This window comes from Taudactylus pleione, unplaced genomic scaffold (assembly GCF_031769625.1).
Source record: "Taudactylus pleione unplaced genomic scaffold, aTauple2 ptg000016l, whole genome shotgun sequence".
Classification (NCBI taxonomy): domain Eukaryota; kingdom Metazoa; phylum Chordata; class Amphibia; order Anura; family Myobatrachidae; genus Taudactylus; species Taudactylus pleione.
Genome location: NW_028284418.1, coordinates 665,942 through 683,099, shown reverse-complemented (window position 1 = coordinate 683,099; position 17,158 = coordinate 665,942). Strand labels below are relative to the sequence as shown.

The following is a 17,158-nucleotide window of genomic DNA, read 5'->3' as shown; positions in this document are numbered from 1 at the left end:
TATCTATAATCAGGGTTAACAGAACTTCATATTATCTACTCCGCATTTCAATGGGTACCAGGCAAATGTGAAAACTCTCCTGTGCTTAATTTTATTTTTTGCATAGGAGCAATGGTCCTCATTATAAGAACCAGCACAGACAAACAGTATCAAAATAGCCAATACTGAACACAAACTAAAACCATCCTTTGACCTCTATCTTACATCCTATCTGATTAAGGAACATTATAAATTTAGCACCTTCTCTAATTTTTAAATATAGCATTTTTAGGTATGCCTGTGATGTACCGTTCCGCCATCTCGCTGAATTCAATCGGCCCCATAAAGCCAGTTGCTCTGAACCTCACTCCCACAACAATCTAGGACAGGTGATGCCAAAAAATTTCTAACACTCTTGGTATGCCTTTCAAATAAGTTCCCAGGAATAGTTCTAAGGACAACACATCACTCTAACAACCCCCTTCCCAACTTTCCCCACACTCTGCTTCTCTTTTCTGCCCAAAATCCTTATTACATCCTTATATCCCAGTACATGTTCCCACAAAGTAGAAATTTCCAAAGCTTCATCAGGTGCTGTGGAATTGGAACCACAGACTTTTTTGTTGTGTATGAAAAGACAGTCTATCTACAATATATACTGTACAAGTGGAGAAGAAATAATTATTTTTATTTTAGGTTTTATGTAGTGATGCTGGCCTAAAGCTGCATACACACGGTACGATCTGCACAACCAACGATATCGCTGAACGCTTTCCCTTGAAATTTCTGTAGTGCAGGACAAACGATATTGGGTGTACACACTGAAAGACATCTATGATAGATTTCTTTCAGTGAAGTCATCCCGCCACATCTCTTAACACGCAAATAGGGTTGAAATCATGCAAGTTGGCCTGCATGTACGGACGACCTTAGATATAGTTATTGTCCATGCGGGAACGCGCATCGTTAGTCGTTCATTGATCGTTCGCTGCATAAAAATAATATGAATGATGATCGATATCGTTATCGTTCATTAAAATCATACCGTGTGTACGCACCATTACTGTATAGTTGAGCACAACAGATCCCATTGTTTGCAATCAAGCAGTAAGATCAGATCTAATTACGTTTTACTAGCTTTAGATCTTCGTGACAATTTACAGATAGATACATCCATGTGATAGCAATGATAAGGGTATTTTATTATCAGGGTAGCAATGGATAGAGAATTATGTTTAAAAAACATTAGGACAGTGAGAAAAAGGCCGGTGCTGGACATGTGCTACGGTAGTTTGTTGGAGCAAAGAAATGCACTATAAGACATGTGAAACAGTCACATTTATAATAGATGACAAGGAAAAAAAAAAACTGTTTTTAAAACTGTGAATTCAAAAAGGGTTATGTAAAATAGTCCCATGTTTTTTAACGAGGCAGGTTGGTATTACATATTTATGAGACATCTAAAAAGCATAGTGTATGAGTAAAATATCTGACATATTTATGATACATATTCACGATTTTGGAATCCTCAATTGTTTTCAGCCAAAGTCTTCCATTCTTGTTACTTCATACAAACAGTGTGTACATCAAAGACCACTGCTTACTCAAGCATGTAAAAGTAAGGATAACATTTCAAAGCTCAGGGCAATTGAAGCTGTCCCAATTCACTGAAGCCACATACCCAGCTATCAGTCAAATCAGTTTGAATAGTTTTGTAGTAAAGTTATGCTGGGTACACACTGGCCGATATATTGGCTGATCAATTGATCGGCCAATATATCGTGCCTCCGTCGGCCAGTGTGTACAGACAATATGTCTGTGAACAACGTCGTTCACAGACATATCGCATAGGCTGTGCTGCACAGCCAATGAACAGATATGTCTGCAGACATATCTGTCCATCGGTAAGTGTGCACAGACGATCAGCCGATCGCCCGTATACAGGGGTGCAGAGAGGAGGGGGGCGGGGAGCCGCGAGCTGGTACTACTTGCCCGGCAGCCCGAGCAGTCTCCTATGCCAAAGGGGGGAGCGATCACACTGATCGTGCCCGCCATTGGCTGTGCAACAGGCTGAGGGGCACACCGCGCCACCCTCCCCAGTGCGCAGCGCCGCATCGCAGATGTGTTTTTTCCCGAAGGGGGCGTGGCCACTCCTTCCGCGATTAGGTCACGCCCCCTACCCGTCTGAGCTGCTGTAGCATGCAGATGATGGTTGTTCAGTGTGTATGAACGACCATCATCTGGAAATATATCTGCAGATCACTCGATCTGCAGATATATCTGTCAGGTGTGTACCCACCTTTAGATTATACCAGGCCTAGACTGGCAGTCTGGCACTTGCAAGAAGAGCCCAAAACCTACGTATTAATGGGATGTTTGGACTGTAGAGTTTGCCTGTTGTTGCAGTGGCCAGAAACAATAAAAAAAAAAAAAATGTATAAAAAGTTTTTAAAAATAATGGTCTAATTTTGTCAATATGCAACTACAACTTTCTAAAAAGCAAATACTTTAAATTATGAATACTTAGCTTGATTTGGATTGTTCCATAAGATAGTAGTAGTAGTTGTAAGCTAGAAAGTACATTTTCTTTAGGGGTGGGGGGTGGGGGACATTTATGTAATTGATCAAAGTGCAGTCAGATGATTAATTCCATGGGTGAAATTTGTTGATTAGCACAGAAATCAATGAACATTAGTAATGTCATTGAGAGTTAGGCTAGAATGTCGTCACACACCGCACACCTTCCACTGTTGAAGTAACCCTTATAAGAAAGAATTCAACAAGGTTCTGAAGACAATCAAACCATCGATGGGCTAGCTCTGAACTGCAATGAAATATCCACATGTGCCTTATAGTTCATTTCAGTTTCTGAAATACACATGACCAGGGTCAAAGGACCTTTTTGCATTAATTCTCTATTCCCTGCTTATACATGTCCTCAGCTTTGATGTGGGCTGGAGGAGAATAATCAGCAGTCATCAAGATCAGCAGCATGTTGATGCAGCACAGAATAGATGAGTGTGCTGAGCATGCGAGTGGCACTGGCCTTTCCCTGGTGTTAGTATGTTAGTGACAGTGGGTCTGCAAGAGAGATGATATAGGTATTGGATGTTGGTAAGCAGGAAGCTCTATATTCTTACAACCCTAATGTCACTTATATTATCATCCAAGTACAAAGACTTATAAACACAAAGGTGATATATCAAACCTTCTAAAGAAGACAGGAGTAGGTGTGGACCATAGCAACCAATTAGACTCTACCTATCACTTTAATGTACTAGATAAAGGATAGAATCTGATTGGTTGCTCTGGCAACTGCTCCACTTGTAATCTCTAGAAAGTTTGATACATCTCCGCCAAAGATTTCTATCTGTGCAAAACTTTAGCATCTACTGCTTTTAGGCAGCACTATGACAACAGTTAAAATCTTAGAGAGGAAATCTTACTATATTTTGTAATAATTATTGTATTTGACAAATTATGTAATCAGGGGCAAATGCTCCCAGCTCTACTACCTTGCCATGTGCTGGCATTGTTTGATGGCTCTAGTCTTTACGTCCTCCCATACACGGCACGATTTTTTACATGATATGACCGGTTTCGATTACGATGTCAATGCGCTTCCCTGGCTTTGTGTATCGTCATCGTAGATCAAATGGTCTTGCAGAAAGATTTCAACCAATCGTGTACGATGTGACACACATCGTTCGCACTTTTGCTGCTGTACAATGTCCCTGGCCACTCCCCTCCTCCATTGGAGGAGGGGATGCATCGTGTGGTTATTTGCTGCATACGATAGATCTTAAATGATTTGCTATTGTTTAAGATACATCTAATCGTACGGTCGTTTGTACAATCATTCCTTTTCTTTACACAAATCGTACAGAATGTCAAGGGGAGAATTTTCAAGCGAAATCGTATGCCAGATCGGATCTTATACAAATCGCACCGTGTGTGGGGGCCTTTAGTATCTTCCCATGTGTGAGAAGCAGTGGTTATCCTGGAGGAAGGACTCAGTGCTGTGGAGAGAGCAGTATGGCAGCCAAGGTGTAAGGCGCCCTGGGGGTGCTGCCTGCCTCAGAAAGTTACCAAAGGCAGCTGCAGATGGTTCCACCACAGAAATTGTTTAAATGCTTGCTTATATCCCTGCTCCAATTTGTATCACATAATCAGTTCACAGCCAAAAAATGTACATTTAGTATGTGGGGTTTATAGGGGCCTACTTTCATTTTGGGTGCAGAAGCTATATTTAGCACACGACACCAGCGCAGAAATATTTAGGGATCCTAGCAGACTGGAAGAATGGTAATTTCCAGGTTATCAAAGATCTCCACTTTATCCTATCCTATTATAATAAATGACACACAATACTAAATCAGAATTTTGGGTAGATATTTCATAAGTTTTACCCAAAATACTATTTCTGTAATATCACATAGCTACTGGAAGCCAGCAAATAGAACTATTTTTTGCTGGAGGTCAGATCATCCAACACTGAGATTGATATACTGCCAAAACGGTTATGTGGCCCTGTGGCTACCTACTTCTAGATTTGTCTATCCCTGTGTTAGGGTTACGGAGCTGCAATTTAGTTTTTGAAGTTTCTGGTTTGTATGATCATCTGCTGCTTGGTCATTGGTCTCAAACTGGCTTTACTGCAGCAAGATTGACAGATTCCGCTGGTGTCAAATATTATGATGGTTATGTCGTCATTGAGGTGACCCACATACTTAAAAGACAGCCACCTGCAATTCTCCTTATTAAGCCCTGCTGTTATTCACCATTCTGATGGTTATTCTTTAATGATTAATTAGCACAAATGCCTTACACAATCCTACAAAGGAGGAAACCATCAAGTTGACAAGGAAAAACTATTGTTCAATGACCTAAATATATTTTAACCTTAAGCTCATCTCTGACACCACAATGAAGACAATTAATTTACTTCCAGATATGACAATGCCAGATGTCTAAAAGGGCTTGATAACATCCCACTCTTCAAGTGTTAAAGTGAGTAAACTGAGCAAACATACTCATAAAGAGAATTGTGATCTTTAATTATATTTACAGAACAATTTACCACTCCAAATCAAATATGTTAAACGTTCCCTAATAAAATATTATAGCTTTGCATATCTTGCTACATCATCCTTCAGTTCTCTACGTTCAGGCTCTGCTATCCATTTATAAGCACCTCCATGGTACATTTGTCAGAACACCCCTACTCTACAGCATTTGGCTGGCAGCCTAGAAGAACGCCCTGGTATTCAATCAAGCAATAATGGAGGTATGAGGTGTGATAGCCACTCCACATTCACACAAAGTCAATATTAATATAACAACGCAGGATATTGATCACTAGCAAAATGGCATTGTGCCAACAAAATCTAATCAAATAAACAAGTCAATGGAGTGGAGAGAAATGATTTCTACCAATTTCCTCCAATAAAAAAGCTGCCACGATTTACATATGTTTCCTTTAGACCTTTTCTTTATTCAGAATAAATAAAAACGATTACCTGCATTAAGTATATATGGCTCCTCGTTTAGTGACCAATTCGTTTAATGACCTAGTCGTAGGAACGGAACTCGGTCATTAAGTGAGGAGCATCTGTAGTTAGGATAGGAACAGGGACAGGGACAAGCAGAATAACAAATCCTAGCAAGCAATTATTATTTCAGTGAGATCATGTAGACTGGAATTGTTACACTAAAGACTTAAATAAAAGGAAGAAACCTTCATGGAATAAGCAGCAAGGAACTGCGAGTGCAAATATCTTTTAGAAACAACATACTTAAAGTAGACGTATCAAGAAAACATTTTTTATATGGTTATATACCAGCTCGCTGCTGTAGACACCAATGATTGAATATTTGAAACTGGGGAGAAGTTTATGGTCTTCTAAAGGTGTTACATTAGTGATGTACAAACTTGTGTGTAATTTACGCCTTTATTTGGGTGGCGGAAAAATAAAAAACTGAATTCTGCATTATTCTCGTCTCCTCTTAAGCAGCAACCTGAGCCGCCTCTTAAGTAACTGGAGTGGCAGGTTAGGTTGACAGTTCTCATGTCTACATGCTTTAGGTCGACGTGAGGCTGTCGACATCCAACATGTCTACAAAGATGACATAATAGAATGTCAATATAATGACCCTGGTGGCCCAGCGGTTACTTACCTGGTCCTGGTGGAAGCGACATCTCCAGCTTCTTCTTCCTGTTCCAGGCAGTCATGTGACCATCAGTTCCAGTGGAATGATCTCATGCACCAGAGTTCCAGAAAGTTAGTGTACCTGCCCTATCCCTAACCCTCCCTCTAGTGCTTAACCCTAACCTACCCAGGGGCATTCTGAGTGTGTCGACAATTTACATGACAGCATTTCAGATGTCAACATTGTGAACATGCTGACTTGGAGCCTGTACACACGATGATGAATGTCGGCCATGTGACTGAATACCCTTAGTTACAGCTCCACTTTGGTAATTAAGATCAGTGGATGTTCATAAAATCTCTGGTATGCAGTTCTATATTGCACATTTGCATATATATCTTTTTGCACGTTATGTGGTACTGATACACAAAGAACATTTTTGTTTAACCAGAGTTGTAATTTTTGGTATCATAATTCATGGTTCTTTCTGTTCTTTGCACTTTCACATGTGGCACTATATTACTTTATCTTCCAAGTGCAAAGAGATAATGCAGAAAAACCTATTTGTTCTTTCTGTAGATTTAGTATGTGCACCTTATTGTTTTATTTATGGAACTGTCAACACTGAAGATGATTTTTCTTACACCTTGTATTATAATTTCATGAATGCTGGTATAAGAGGGGTTTTTTTTTTAGAAGAATTAGCAACCACCCAATTATTTTCAAAAAAGACATTTATTGTAAATTATTCATAATATATTTATCTGTGCTATTTAGAGGAGTTGCATAGATAGATAGATAGATAGATAGATAGATAGATAGATAGATAGATAGATAGATAGATAGATAGATAGATAGGATAGATAATTTTCTTGGCTACATTCACAAAGCCAACTCTTCCCATGAAATGCACCCTTAATTTTATTCAGCAACTTAAAACATTTATGAGATACCAGTATCTGTATGTCCCACATATTATGTATGTATGTGTTCCATAATAAAGTTTAACTTTTAAAAATATATTGTTTACTTTTGTTTTTTAACTGTAAAGTAAAAAAAAAATAAGTCTTCATTTATGGGAAAGATCACAGCAGTCTAGGCTGTTTTTCTGAATTAAATGTGATTTTAAATCTCATTTACTACCTGCATGTACCTCGTATTTCATGCAGTGTGTCAGCTTCTCAAAAGCAAAGCTCCATTAAATGCAATGCACATACGAGTATATCAAACTTACAATTTATTTTCAAAAAGGTTCAGATCATTTTAAACTCTGTCTGCTACTTTCAGAGCTTCTGCTTAGACTGCATTATTATGAGCATAACCATCTTGTGCTTATCTAACTTGGTTAAAACCACTGATGTAGGCTAGCTACAATACAATGTAATTTACTACTTGCACAAGAGATAAAAAGAAGGAAAAAAAAACCCTCAGAACTAACACCAAAGGCAATTTATATTGGATTAAAAGTACTCTTTTTATGGAAGAAATGAAAAAATTGTGCTGGTACTCACCTAAAGTTACAAGTTGATATCTAGCATTTTACAAGAATGACCTATTAAGTGCTCCTGTATTGGGCTCCCTGATTTTCCTATAATGAGGCCTCTATGTCATCTTACAAACCGTCCTGCTGCCAACCTTTGATTTATTTTGCCTACTCGGTGCCGAGCAGTTCTCGTTCTCCTCTCCCATCTTCATCCCCGTCTCCCCATTACTAAGTTCTCCTCATTTCCTTTCTCTTTTGTCGTCACTGACCCTCTTCTTCATCCTCACCCCTTCCTTTTTACACCCTGCTTTATTGGTCCCTCTATTTCCACCTTGCTTTACACTGTACCTGTATTGTTCCTGTCCGGTGCTCTTCCCTTCCAAGTTATCCCATAGAGTATTTGTAGGACTGCTTACTTCTGTTTCTAAGACTTCTTACTTTTAAAATGCTTTTTATATTTATGCACTATTTGATACTTCTCCAATCCCAATTGGATTTCCCATTTTTCCTCCTCTTAAGTTTTTGTCGGTCTTGCAAAAAAAACATAAAAAAAAAAAAAAACTTACAAGATTTATAGTAGCTTCATACAAAATGATGAAATTTCAGAATGTTAACATGCACAATGTCGTCAGACGGTATATCGACATAGCGTTTTTACAGTATTTAAACCGTAACCTAACAGCAGCCTAACCCTGGCATGTACTGTCGACATTCTGAATGTTGACCTAATGACTACTTACCCTTCCATCAGAGATGGATTAAGGTTTTGGGGGCCCAGGGCACTTTAGATTGAGGGGCCCTAAAGAGTAAAATGTGGGGTTCGGGGATTGAGTTCATGTGTGCAAGCCTTCGGCACGTACATAAAAAGGAGGCATGGCGACACATTACGCCCCCATTTCATGACACGGAGGGTGCTTGTACATCGCATCTCCAGCTGCTGGGCTGCCCCCTGCACCTGGTTGCCTATAATAAAGGATAACATAGCTGCAAGAGGAAATCACAATGAAAAAAGGATGATTGTTATATCATATCAGGCAGGAGCTTCAGAGATCAAGGCACCTGCACTTGCAAATATTTCACCAGCAACAGTAGTGAGGGTAGTATCAACATAGAACTCCAAGGAAAAAATCTCATCAGTAAAAGGACAACAGTGGGCAGAAGCACATCCTCCAGGAACATGATAACCATATATTGCAAGTCAAAACAGGCACGCAAGACAGCAAATTTCAATCTGCAGAGCAATCAGCCATTTTTGTCAAAAACGCATATCCACAGAGTAATAAAGCGTTTTTCAACCACTGTGCCGTGGCACCCTAGTGTGCCGCGAGCGGTTGTCAAGGGTGACGCGGTGATCAGCGCACTTGTACTGTAGCGTGTTTTATTCCTGAGGAGGCCAATGTAGTGTGTTTTATTCCTGAGGAGGCCAATGTAGTGTGTTTTATTCCTGTGGAGGCCAATGTAGTGTGTTTTATTCCTGTGGAGGCCAATGTAGTGTGTTTTATTCCTAAGGAGGTCAATGTAGTATGTTTTATTCCTGTGGAGGATAATGTAGTGCCCACTAAAACAGCCTGGGGGTGCCATCGCCACCCGTGGGTAGCAGTGTCCCGTGTGTGGGAAAAACTGTGGTATGGCAATCACCACCGGTGAATAAATGCTTGGTGCATACCCCGGCATCTATTCACAGAGAATGGAGAGCTTGGAGGCTGCTCGGCATGTCCGTAAGTGCCCCCAAGAGTGACGAAAAGGGGGCGCATCTTAAAGACACACCACTTTTTTTCATGGTCACACCCCCTTTTCGAACGCGCACCAGAGTGCCTCTTCTCTAGGTCCAGACCTAGAGTGAACACAACTCAATGATACAGTGCACAGACCATAGTAGTAGCTTGTGAGTTTACACTGTATGTGGGTTTCCTCCTTTGTCCTCTGCCAGTACGCATCACTTACACTGTAGTTATTTCTAGTGTTCACACTAGGCTATTTTAGCAGGGCCCTGCCCGAATTTAAAAGGGCAAAATGCGCCCTGACCTTTTAGCAGTGCCCTGCTAAAAAAGCATGGCCACTGACATTCTGCCGTGCGGCATCTATTCACATTAAGGGACAGCTTGGGGTATGCCCCCATTAGTGATGCCGCTGGCTGGGAATGCCCCCAATATTGACGTTGCCAGTGATGTCGGCAGGGTTGCGCCCCCTTTTCGAGGGCTTTACCGCCCCAAATCCTGACGGGAACACTATATCTCAGTGATTTTCAACCTTTTTTAACTCGCGGCACACTACACAAGATTTTAAAATTGCCAAGGCACACTATCCGGCGATGTAGTGTGCGCGGACTATGAAAAAACACACTACATTAGTTCCCACGGGAACAAAACACACTACATTGGCCCCCACAAGAATAAAAAACACACTACATTGGCCCCCACAAGAATAAAACAATCCCATTGGCTGGCCTAACAGAAAAAAAAAACACATTGCTCCCCACACAAAAAACAACCATACCACATTGCGTCCCACAAAATTGCTCCCCACAGAAAAAGAAACCTATGGCTGGCCCCACAGAAACAAAAAACAAAACAAAACACATTGTTCCCCACTAAATAGGCAAATTTATGGCTGGGTAACATATGGCTGGTTCTCTCTAAAAAAAATGACATGACTGGTTCCTACGAAAAAATAAACTATGGCTGGTACCCACGAAGAAGAAAAAAAATGTCTGGTCCCCACAAAACACACATTTCTTCCCCCCTTGTCACTCACACTGCAGCAGGATCGCGTGCGGGTGGGCTTCCAGGCAGGCTGCAGAGCCTGCCTGGACAGAGCGCGGGCTGGCTGATTGGCGCTGGCTGGCAGAGCGGGCTGGAGGGCAGTGGACAACGCGGCGTGCGTGACCTGTGATGTCACGCCGCCGCATCTTTGCAGGTCACTACCTGGTCGCGCCCGAGTCTCCCAGAGGAGCTCAGCGGCCCGGGATGCTGAAGTACAGTAAAATGTGCCCGTTGGCTCTGACAGCCCCGCGGCACACCGGTTGAAAACCGCTGCTATATCTATTAATAGTTTCTTTTTATAATGCAGCATATTCTGTTGTGCTTTACAATTGGAAATAGTAATAGAACAAACTGAGTAATTTACAGACAGAGGTAAGAGAGCCCTCCTCGCAGGCTTACAATCTATACTTGTATCATTATTCAATGTTTAACATTCAATATGACATTGTAAAACAAGTTAGTCTTTCCCTGATAGTAAAACCTTCCTATTGCTTAATAATATCTCCTGAAGAAACAACAGAGTATGGATACACCTGTAGGGTACAATGAAGGATTTTCGACCTAAGAGAGTCTCTGCACATCAGCTAGAGAACACACAGAGGAGATACCAGGGGAGCATATGCTCAAGCAGCACCACTCAGGTGAACAGGAGAAAACAAGCGATTGCTCATTGCTGCCAGTATCAATTTCCCCATGTATAATAAAGTAAATGTTTCTGATTGACAGTAATGTCTGCTACAGCAGCAAAGATAAATAAGAGACACTATTTCACACTAGCCGGTTTTCACCGGCCCGCTAAAAACCAGGCACAAGCCGACCCGTTTTCTCCAGGCACTAGTGCCTTTCACATGGAACAGCTTTGAGCCGTTTTTTAATTTTTTTTTTTTTTTTTTTCTCCCTTCATCTAGTGGGCATACACAGCAGTTGCAATACAAGCCAGCCGGTGTGTGTGTAAGGAAACATTGGGCCTGATTCAGACCCACTCGCAAGCGGCTGTCCGCTCGCAAGTGGGTCGATGGTGTGCACTGAGCATGCGCACGACGGAGGTAACTCCGTCGTGCGCATGCGCCAGACGCGACGAGCGAAGGAAAGTCCTTCGCTCGTTGTGTCTGATCAAAGGGGGCGTGCTGTCGATGTTGATTGACAGCACGCCCCCTTTGGTAGGCGTGCCGGGGGCATGCCTCCCTGACGGGGGCGTTCCCACGGGAACGCCTCCCGTCAGAAGCCGGCCCACTGACTCTGATAGAGCCAAAATCACTCCGGAGCTTGCAGTTGAAAACCTCAACCGCAGGCTCCGGCTCGCAGTTTCGATGGTCGCGATGGTCAAGACCATCGCGGCCATCAAACTGCACGCTCGTATAGCCTGTGGGTGGTGACCCACAGCTATACGAACGTCCAGGAGGACGCTCCATTTTCATGGAGGGCGGCCCTCATTCAGAGCGTGCGCAATGCTCAGAGCGTATGGCTCTGAATGAGGGCCATTGTTTCCTATACTCCACTGACTTGCAAGGACGGCACGGCAGCCATCCTTCTCAGTGGATATTCCCGGCTGTAACATGGCGACCGTGCCGTGCCGTCTGAAAGGACCCACCCGCTTCCATGTATCACAAAATTTAACACCCAGCAAAAAAAAAACGACGTTTTTTTGCCGGACAGGAAAAACCGGCAGGTGTGAAATAGGCCTTAAAATAGCCTGTAGTAAAATTTTAATTATGAGATTGTGGAACAGATGTAAGGCAAACAAACATAGCCTATATAACCATTATTAATATATCAACACACACTGTACAATCAGAAAACTTTAGTAAGGTACAGTACGGCCTATTTCACACCTGCCGGTTTCTCCCGTCCGGGTGTTAAATTTAGAGATACATGAAAGCGGGTGGGTCCTTTTAGACGGCACAGCAGCCGTGTTACAGCCGGGAATATCCACTGAGAAGGACGGCTGCCGTGCCTTGTCCGTGCCATCCCTGCAAGTCAGTGGAATATAGGAAACAATGTTTCCTTACACACACACACACACGCCGGTCGGTCGGCTTGTCCCGCAGCTGCTGCGCATGCTCACTAGATGAAGGGAAAAAAAAAAAAAAAACATTAAAAACGGCTCAAAGCTGTTCCATGTGGAAGCACTAGTGCCTGGAAAAAACGGGCCGGCTTGTGCCTGTTTTCTTGCCGGACGGTGAAAACCGGCTAGTGTGAAATAGCCCTAAAGGTTACAGTCTAATTTGTACACAAATATACACACACTACAAAGATACCACCTCTGTTCGGGAGGGGGGGGTTACAGTACTACAAACCCGCAGACTGAGCCACTTTTACATAGAATTGTATTACTCTGCTGTTAATAATAACAATAATATTATTAAATATTAGAAAAAGATACTTATAATGTACATTAACTCAAAATAATCAGAATGAGTTACGAAATTCTTAAGACTGGACAAATTCCAGAAAGTCAGATTTAAGACATTACAGCTGGTACCTAGATTTTGTAGTCATTTTTTGTCTAATGGAGCATACACACGGTCAGATTTGTCAGATGAACGATTGAACGATTTTACTAAAGATTTGAACGATTTGAACAATTGAACGATTTTTGACTGCATTAAATTGAATAGAATTGTCCAAGTATGACTACAAACACATCAGATGTCAGATATCGTTATCTGACAAACGGGAACGCGCATCGTTCTTCGTCCAGGCATGTCAGATTTTCCTTCAGATATGAACGACTGAACGATTTTTAAATCGTTATCATTCAGATCTGAAGGAAAAATCTGACCGTGTGTATGCACCATAAGTCAATGGCTACAAATCTTTAAAATATGCTGCTGGCCCCTAGATTTGATTAAATGCTCCTATCTTTGACATATCTACAGTATAGAGTGGTATGTACAAAAGTTGTAAGCATCTTTTAGATGCAATTATAAAAACTATATGCCATTAAATAATAATTCACAACCATCTCTGTGTCCCTGGCTTCAGTGTGTACCACTTGTTATCCATACTCAAAGAGTAACAGAATACCGATAGGGAGCCAGGTACATGTCACTGATATCATCTCGTTGAGGCATCCTGGCACCTATAAACAATGTAGTACTTGATTTCAGGTCATCACCAGACAATATTACCCTGCAATATGGAAAACATGACATTTTTGATAGATGTTAGAAAGTATTAAACGTCCCTTATCTCCACCATATTGGCACCTGCACTCTCAGGGCACAATCGTGCGAAGGTGCTTCAATTCATGATGCATGTCTGTTGCCCTGGAGACACGGCTGTATTAACCACATTCGATTCACTGTACCAAGACGATCAGGATGGGGGTTGGAGGGGTCATGTAGATGTGGGTAAAGTAGAGTAAGGGCGTGTCAATGTGATATACGTCCCAATATGTGCCTAGATTGGGATGGCTTGCAGTTATAGTCCCTGGTGCAAGCGGATTATGGTGGCTGAATTCATCTAAGACACACCCACTTATGCAAATATATTGCACTGTGGCTGTAATATAACAGCAGGATAACAGTGTACTGAACGTCAGTTTTTAAAATATAGATCATGTTACCTACTCAATTTGGGAAGGGGAAAGATGTTGGCATGATTATTAGTGTGGACTTCCAACATTTTGTATTGGCATCTTGTCTGATTTGCTTTTAACAAGCTCCATGCAACTTTAGTACTTATCTACACTTCCTGGACACTTACGTGTCTGCTATGCTATTTGCAGGGGGAGGATACACATTTGCTACTTTTGCAGATTTGGTCGCATCTCATGTTTGCAGCCAACTCTGCACAGGAAGTGATTTTTCTAGAGAACATTTTACATTTCCAAATTGCGTCCAACTCTGAATTATGCCCAGTATGCATTTCATTTAAGACGCCAAAGACTAGCAAAAAAAAAAAAATGCATGATTCTTTTTTAACGTAAATTTTATGTTAAAAACTACACTTTAGAACACTGCGTCTTGATGCTTTGGAAAAAAATGGATTAATGCCAAAGCAAGAACAAAAATGTATTTATTTGTGGTATTCATATGTAAAAAGGTAGAACAAAAACACATTTACTTTTAGTTCACTTTCTTGCAATTTCAATAAATACAATATTAATTAATTAATATAATAATTATTTATGGTCAATGTAATGTAGTGTTCCCGCTAGGCTGTTTTAGCGGGGCGCGGCGCCCTGCCCTCCTCGAGGGCAAAAAGCACCCTGCCCTCCAGCAGGAGGGCAAAAAGCACCCTGCCCTCACAGCCTGCGGTTGACGTTCTCACCCGCGGGACGCAGTGTCCCGTGGGTGGAGAAACGTGCGGTGTCCCGGTCACCGCCGGAGAATAGATGCCGGGCGCATGCGCCCGGCATCTATTCTCCCTTTCTGTAGCGCTTGGGGGCTGCCCGGCGTGTCCATAAGCACCGGGCACGCCCCCAAATATGACGAAAAGGGGATGCATCTTATAGACACGCCCCCTTTTCATGACCACGCCCCCTTTTCGGGCGCGCGCATAAGGTTGCCCTCTCTAGCTCCGGCGCCCTGCCTGCCGCCGGAGCTAGAGTGAACACTAGTAATGTAAATGTGAACAAACAGAAGCGCAAACCTGTCACCCACTACATAAATGAACCTAAGGATGACAGGTAAGAACAATTTACTTCACTTTACTACTTCATTAAATTTTTTTCTGAATTTCTTAATAACAAACTTTTGGCTTAGGCGTGCCGTGAAAACAATTCTGATGCACTAAGGCGCCGCGATTTAAAAAAGTTTGGGAACCACTGACCTAGCCTGTCTTGCTATATCCTCCAGTCTTTTCATTGACAGGGTGTCAAACTGGCTTAGTCTTTGTTTTATTTTTTTCACTTTATTGGAGCAATAATGAAGAAATGAAATCAAAGATATACCAGATAGCATATATCACAGAGAAACAGAAGCAGGGAATATACAAGAGGCATAAATTAGTTGTCCATTCTAGAGAAAAAAAAAATAAGAATAAAACATAACACCAGTCTGTACTTCAACATAAAACTACAAAATGTTCATCCAGCTTTGTCTAAACAACTAGTAGGTGCACATCCACAATTAAAAAGTGTGACTCTCCAGCCTGTTTCCTTATTCCCACAACTACACTTTGCCTTTCCTCCCTGTCCCCAGATGTCCACACCTACAATTTGACGCTTCAATCCATTACCCAGAAATCCACACCTACCATTGGAAAAAAAAAAAGATGTCCACACCTAAAGTTCCATATCAATGCTTGTCCCCAGACTTCCACACCAACATTTTACTTTTTTATCCATTCCCATCTCCACCATCAAAATACCTCGCTGTCACTTGCTGCACCATGAAAATGACTCTCCACTACTGTACCCAGGACCAGTTGCCTCTCCAAATATGTCCACACCACTCTATACCAGTCCAAACCACCAAGTTGCCTCTACGTCCCAGTGCCCAGATATCTACATCTACAAGTTACCACTGCATAATTGTCATAAGTTGCATCTTCGTCCCTGTATCCACCACCAAGTTGTCTTATGTCCCTGTCCACACCACCAAGATGCCTCTGTATTCCTGTCCCTACCAAGAAGTTATCTCTCTGCCCCAGTCCAAACCACCAAGTGGACTCTCCATCCATGTGCCCAGACAACCACACCTACAAGTTACAACTGCATAACTGTCCCAAGTTGCCTCTCCGTCCAGTCTCCACCACCAAGTTGCCCCTCTATCCCTATCTTCACCACCAAGTTGTCTCTATGTCCCTGTCCCCACCACCAAAATGCCTCTCCGTCAATGTCACATCACTAAGCTGCCTCTGCGTCCCTGACCACACCAACAAGTTGCTCCTCCGTCCCTGCCCAAACCACCAAGTTGACTCTCAGTACCAGTCCCCACTCCAGGTTACCTTTCCGTCCCCATCTCCAAGTTGCCTCTCCATCCCTGTCCCCACCTCCAAGTTGCCTCCCCAACCCGGTCTCCAGGTGCCCTCTCCGACAAGGTTCCTCCCCAGGTGCCCTCTCTGACAAGGTTCCTCTCCAGCCCTGCACAGATGCCCACGTCTACAAGTTGTCTCACCTGCCCTGTGCCCAGATGCCCATGCCTACAAGGTGCTTCACCAGCCCTATCTCCAGATACTCACAACTACAAGGTACCTCACCAGCCATGTCCCCAGATACCCACACCTACAAGGTACTTTACCAACCCTGTCCCGGGATGCCCACACATACAAGGTGCCTCTCCTTACCCTGTCCTTCATTCTCCAGCTTTGCGAAAGGGATTTGCAGCCCTCGATCTTCTCACAGTGCCGCTTCTTCATGAAGGCGGCCGGCAGGTTCCAGTCGCTGAGCTCGGACTCGTCATCCTCCCCGAGGCCCAGCACTGGGCTCTGCAGCTCCATCCCGCGGTCTCTCCCGCTCTGCCCCAGGGAACCCGACACGGAAGGCTGCTCAGCGCAGCGGTACGGACGTCGCCATATTGGGAGCACCCAGCATGCATTGCAGAGACGGCAGCTGACAAGGGACAAACTGGGACGGATAGAACATAGATTCAGGTTTTACTTTTTTTTTTCTGTATCAGTGCGCATCGGTCACCGTGGATTTTGTGCTACTGACAAGTGGTTTTTTGGGGACATGTGACTCTGTATTAGTCTATTCTGTGTGACAGAGATTTTCTCAGAAACTACAAAATGAAGTTGGGTTGATGGGAAAGTAAAGAGTAAACTAATGTTGACATAACATTGGTATAAGTATCGCAAATGTATGTAAAAAGTCTTCATTGAACTATTCAGCTGAATA

The 17,158-nt window shown here is 42.6% G+C and overlaps 1 protein-coding gene across 5 annotated transcripts in view; it reads right to left on the bottom strand.

Moving 5' to 3' along the window:
- RPTOR (regulatory associated protein of MTOR complex 1) overlaps nucleotides 1-16,906 on the bottom strand; it is a 319,880-nt gene extending 302,974 nt beyond the window's left edge. For 3 of the 5 annotated variants that reach the window (XM_088474218.1, XM_088474209.1, XM_088474227.1), the window contains exon 1: nucleotides 16,609-16,905. In XM_088474218.1, the coding sequence (XP_088330344.1) occupies nucleotides 16,609-16,761 (153 nt within the window). In that variant the 5' untranslated portion in view covers nucleotides 16,762-16,905. Of the gene's footprint in view, nucleotides 1-16,608 lie in introns of all 5 variants that reach the window. The other 2 variants (XM_088474208.1, XM_088474236.1) reach the window with 1 other exon arrangement.
- Between the last annotated feature and the right edge of the window lie 252 nt (nucleotides 16,907-17,158).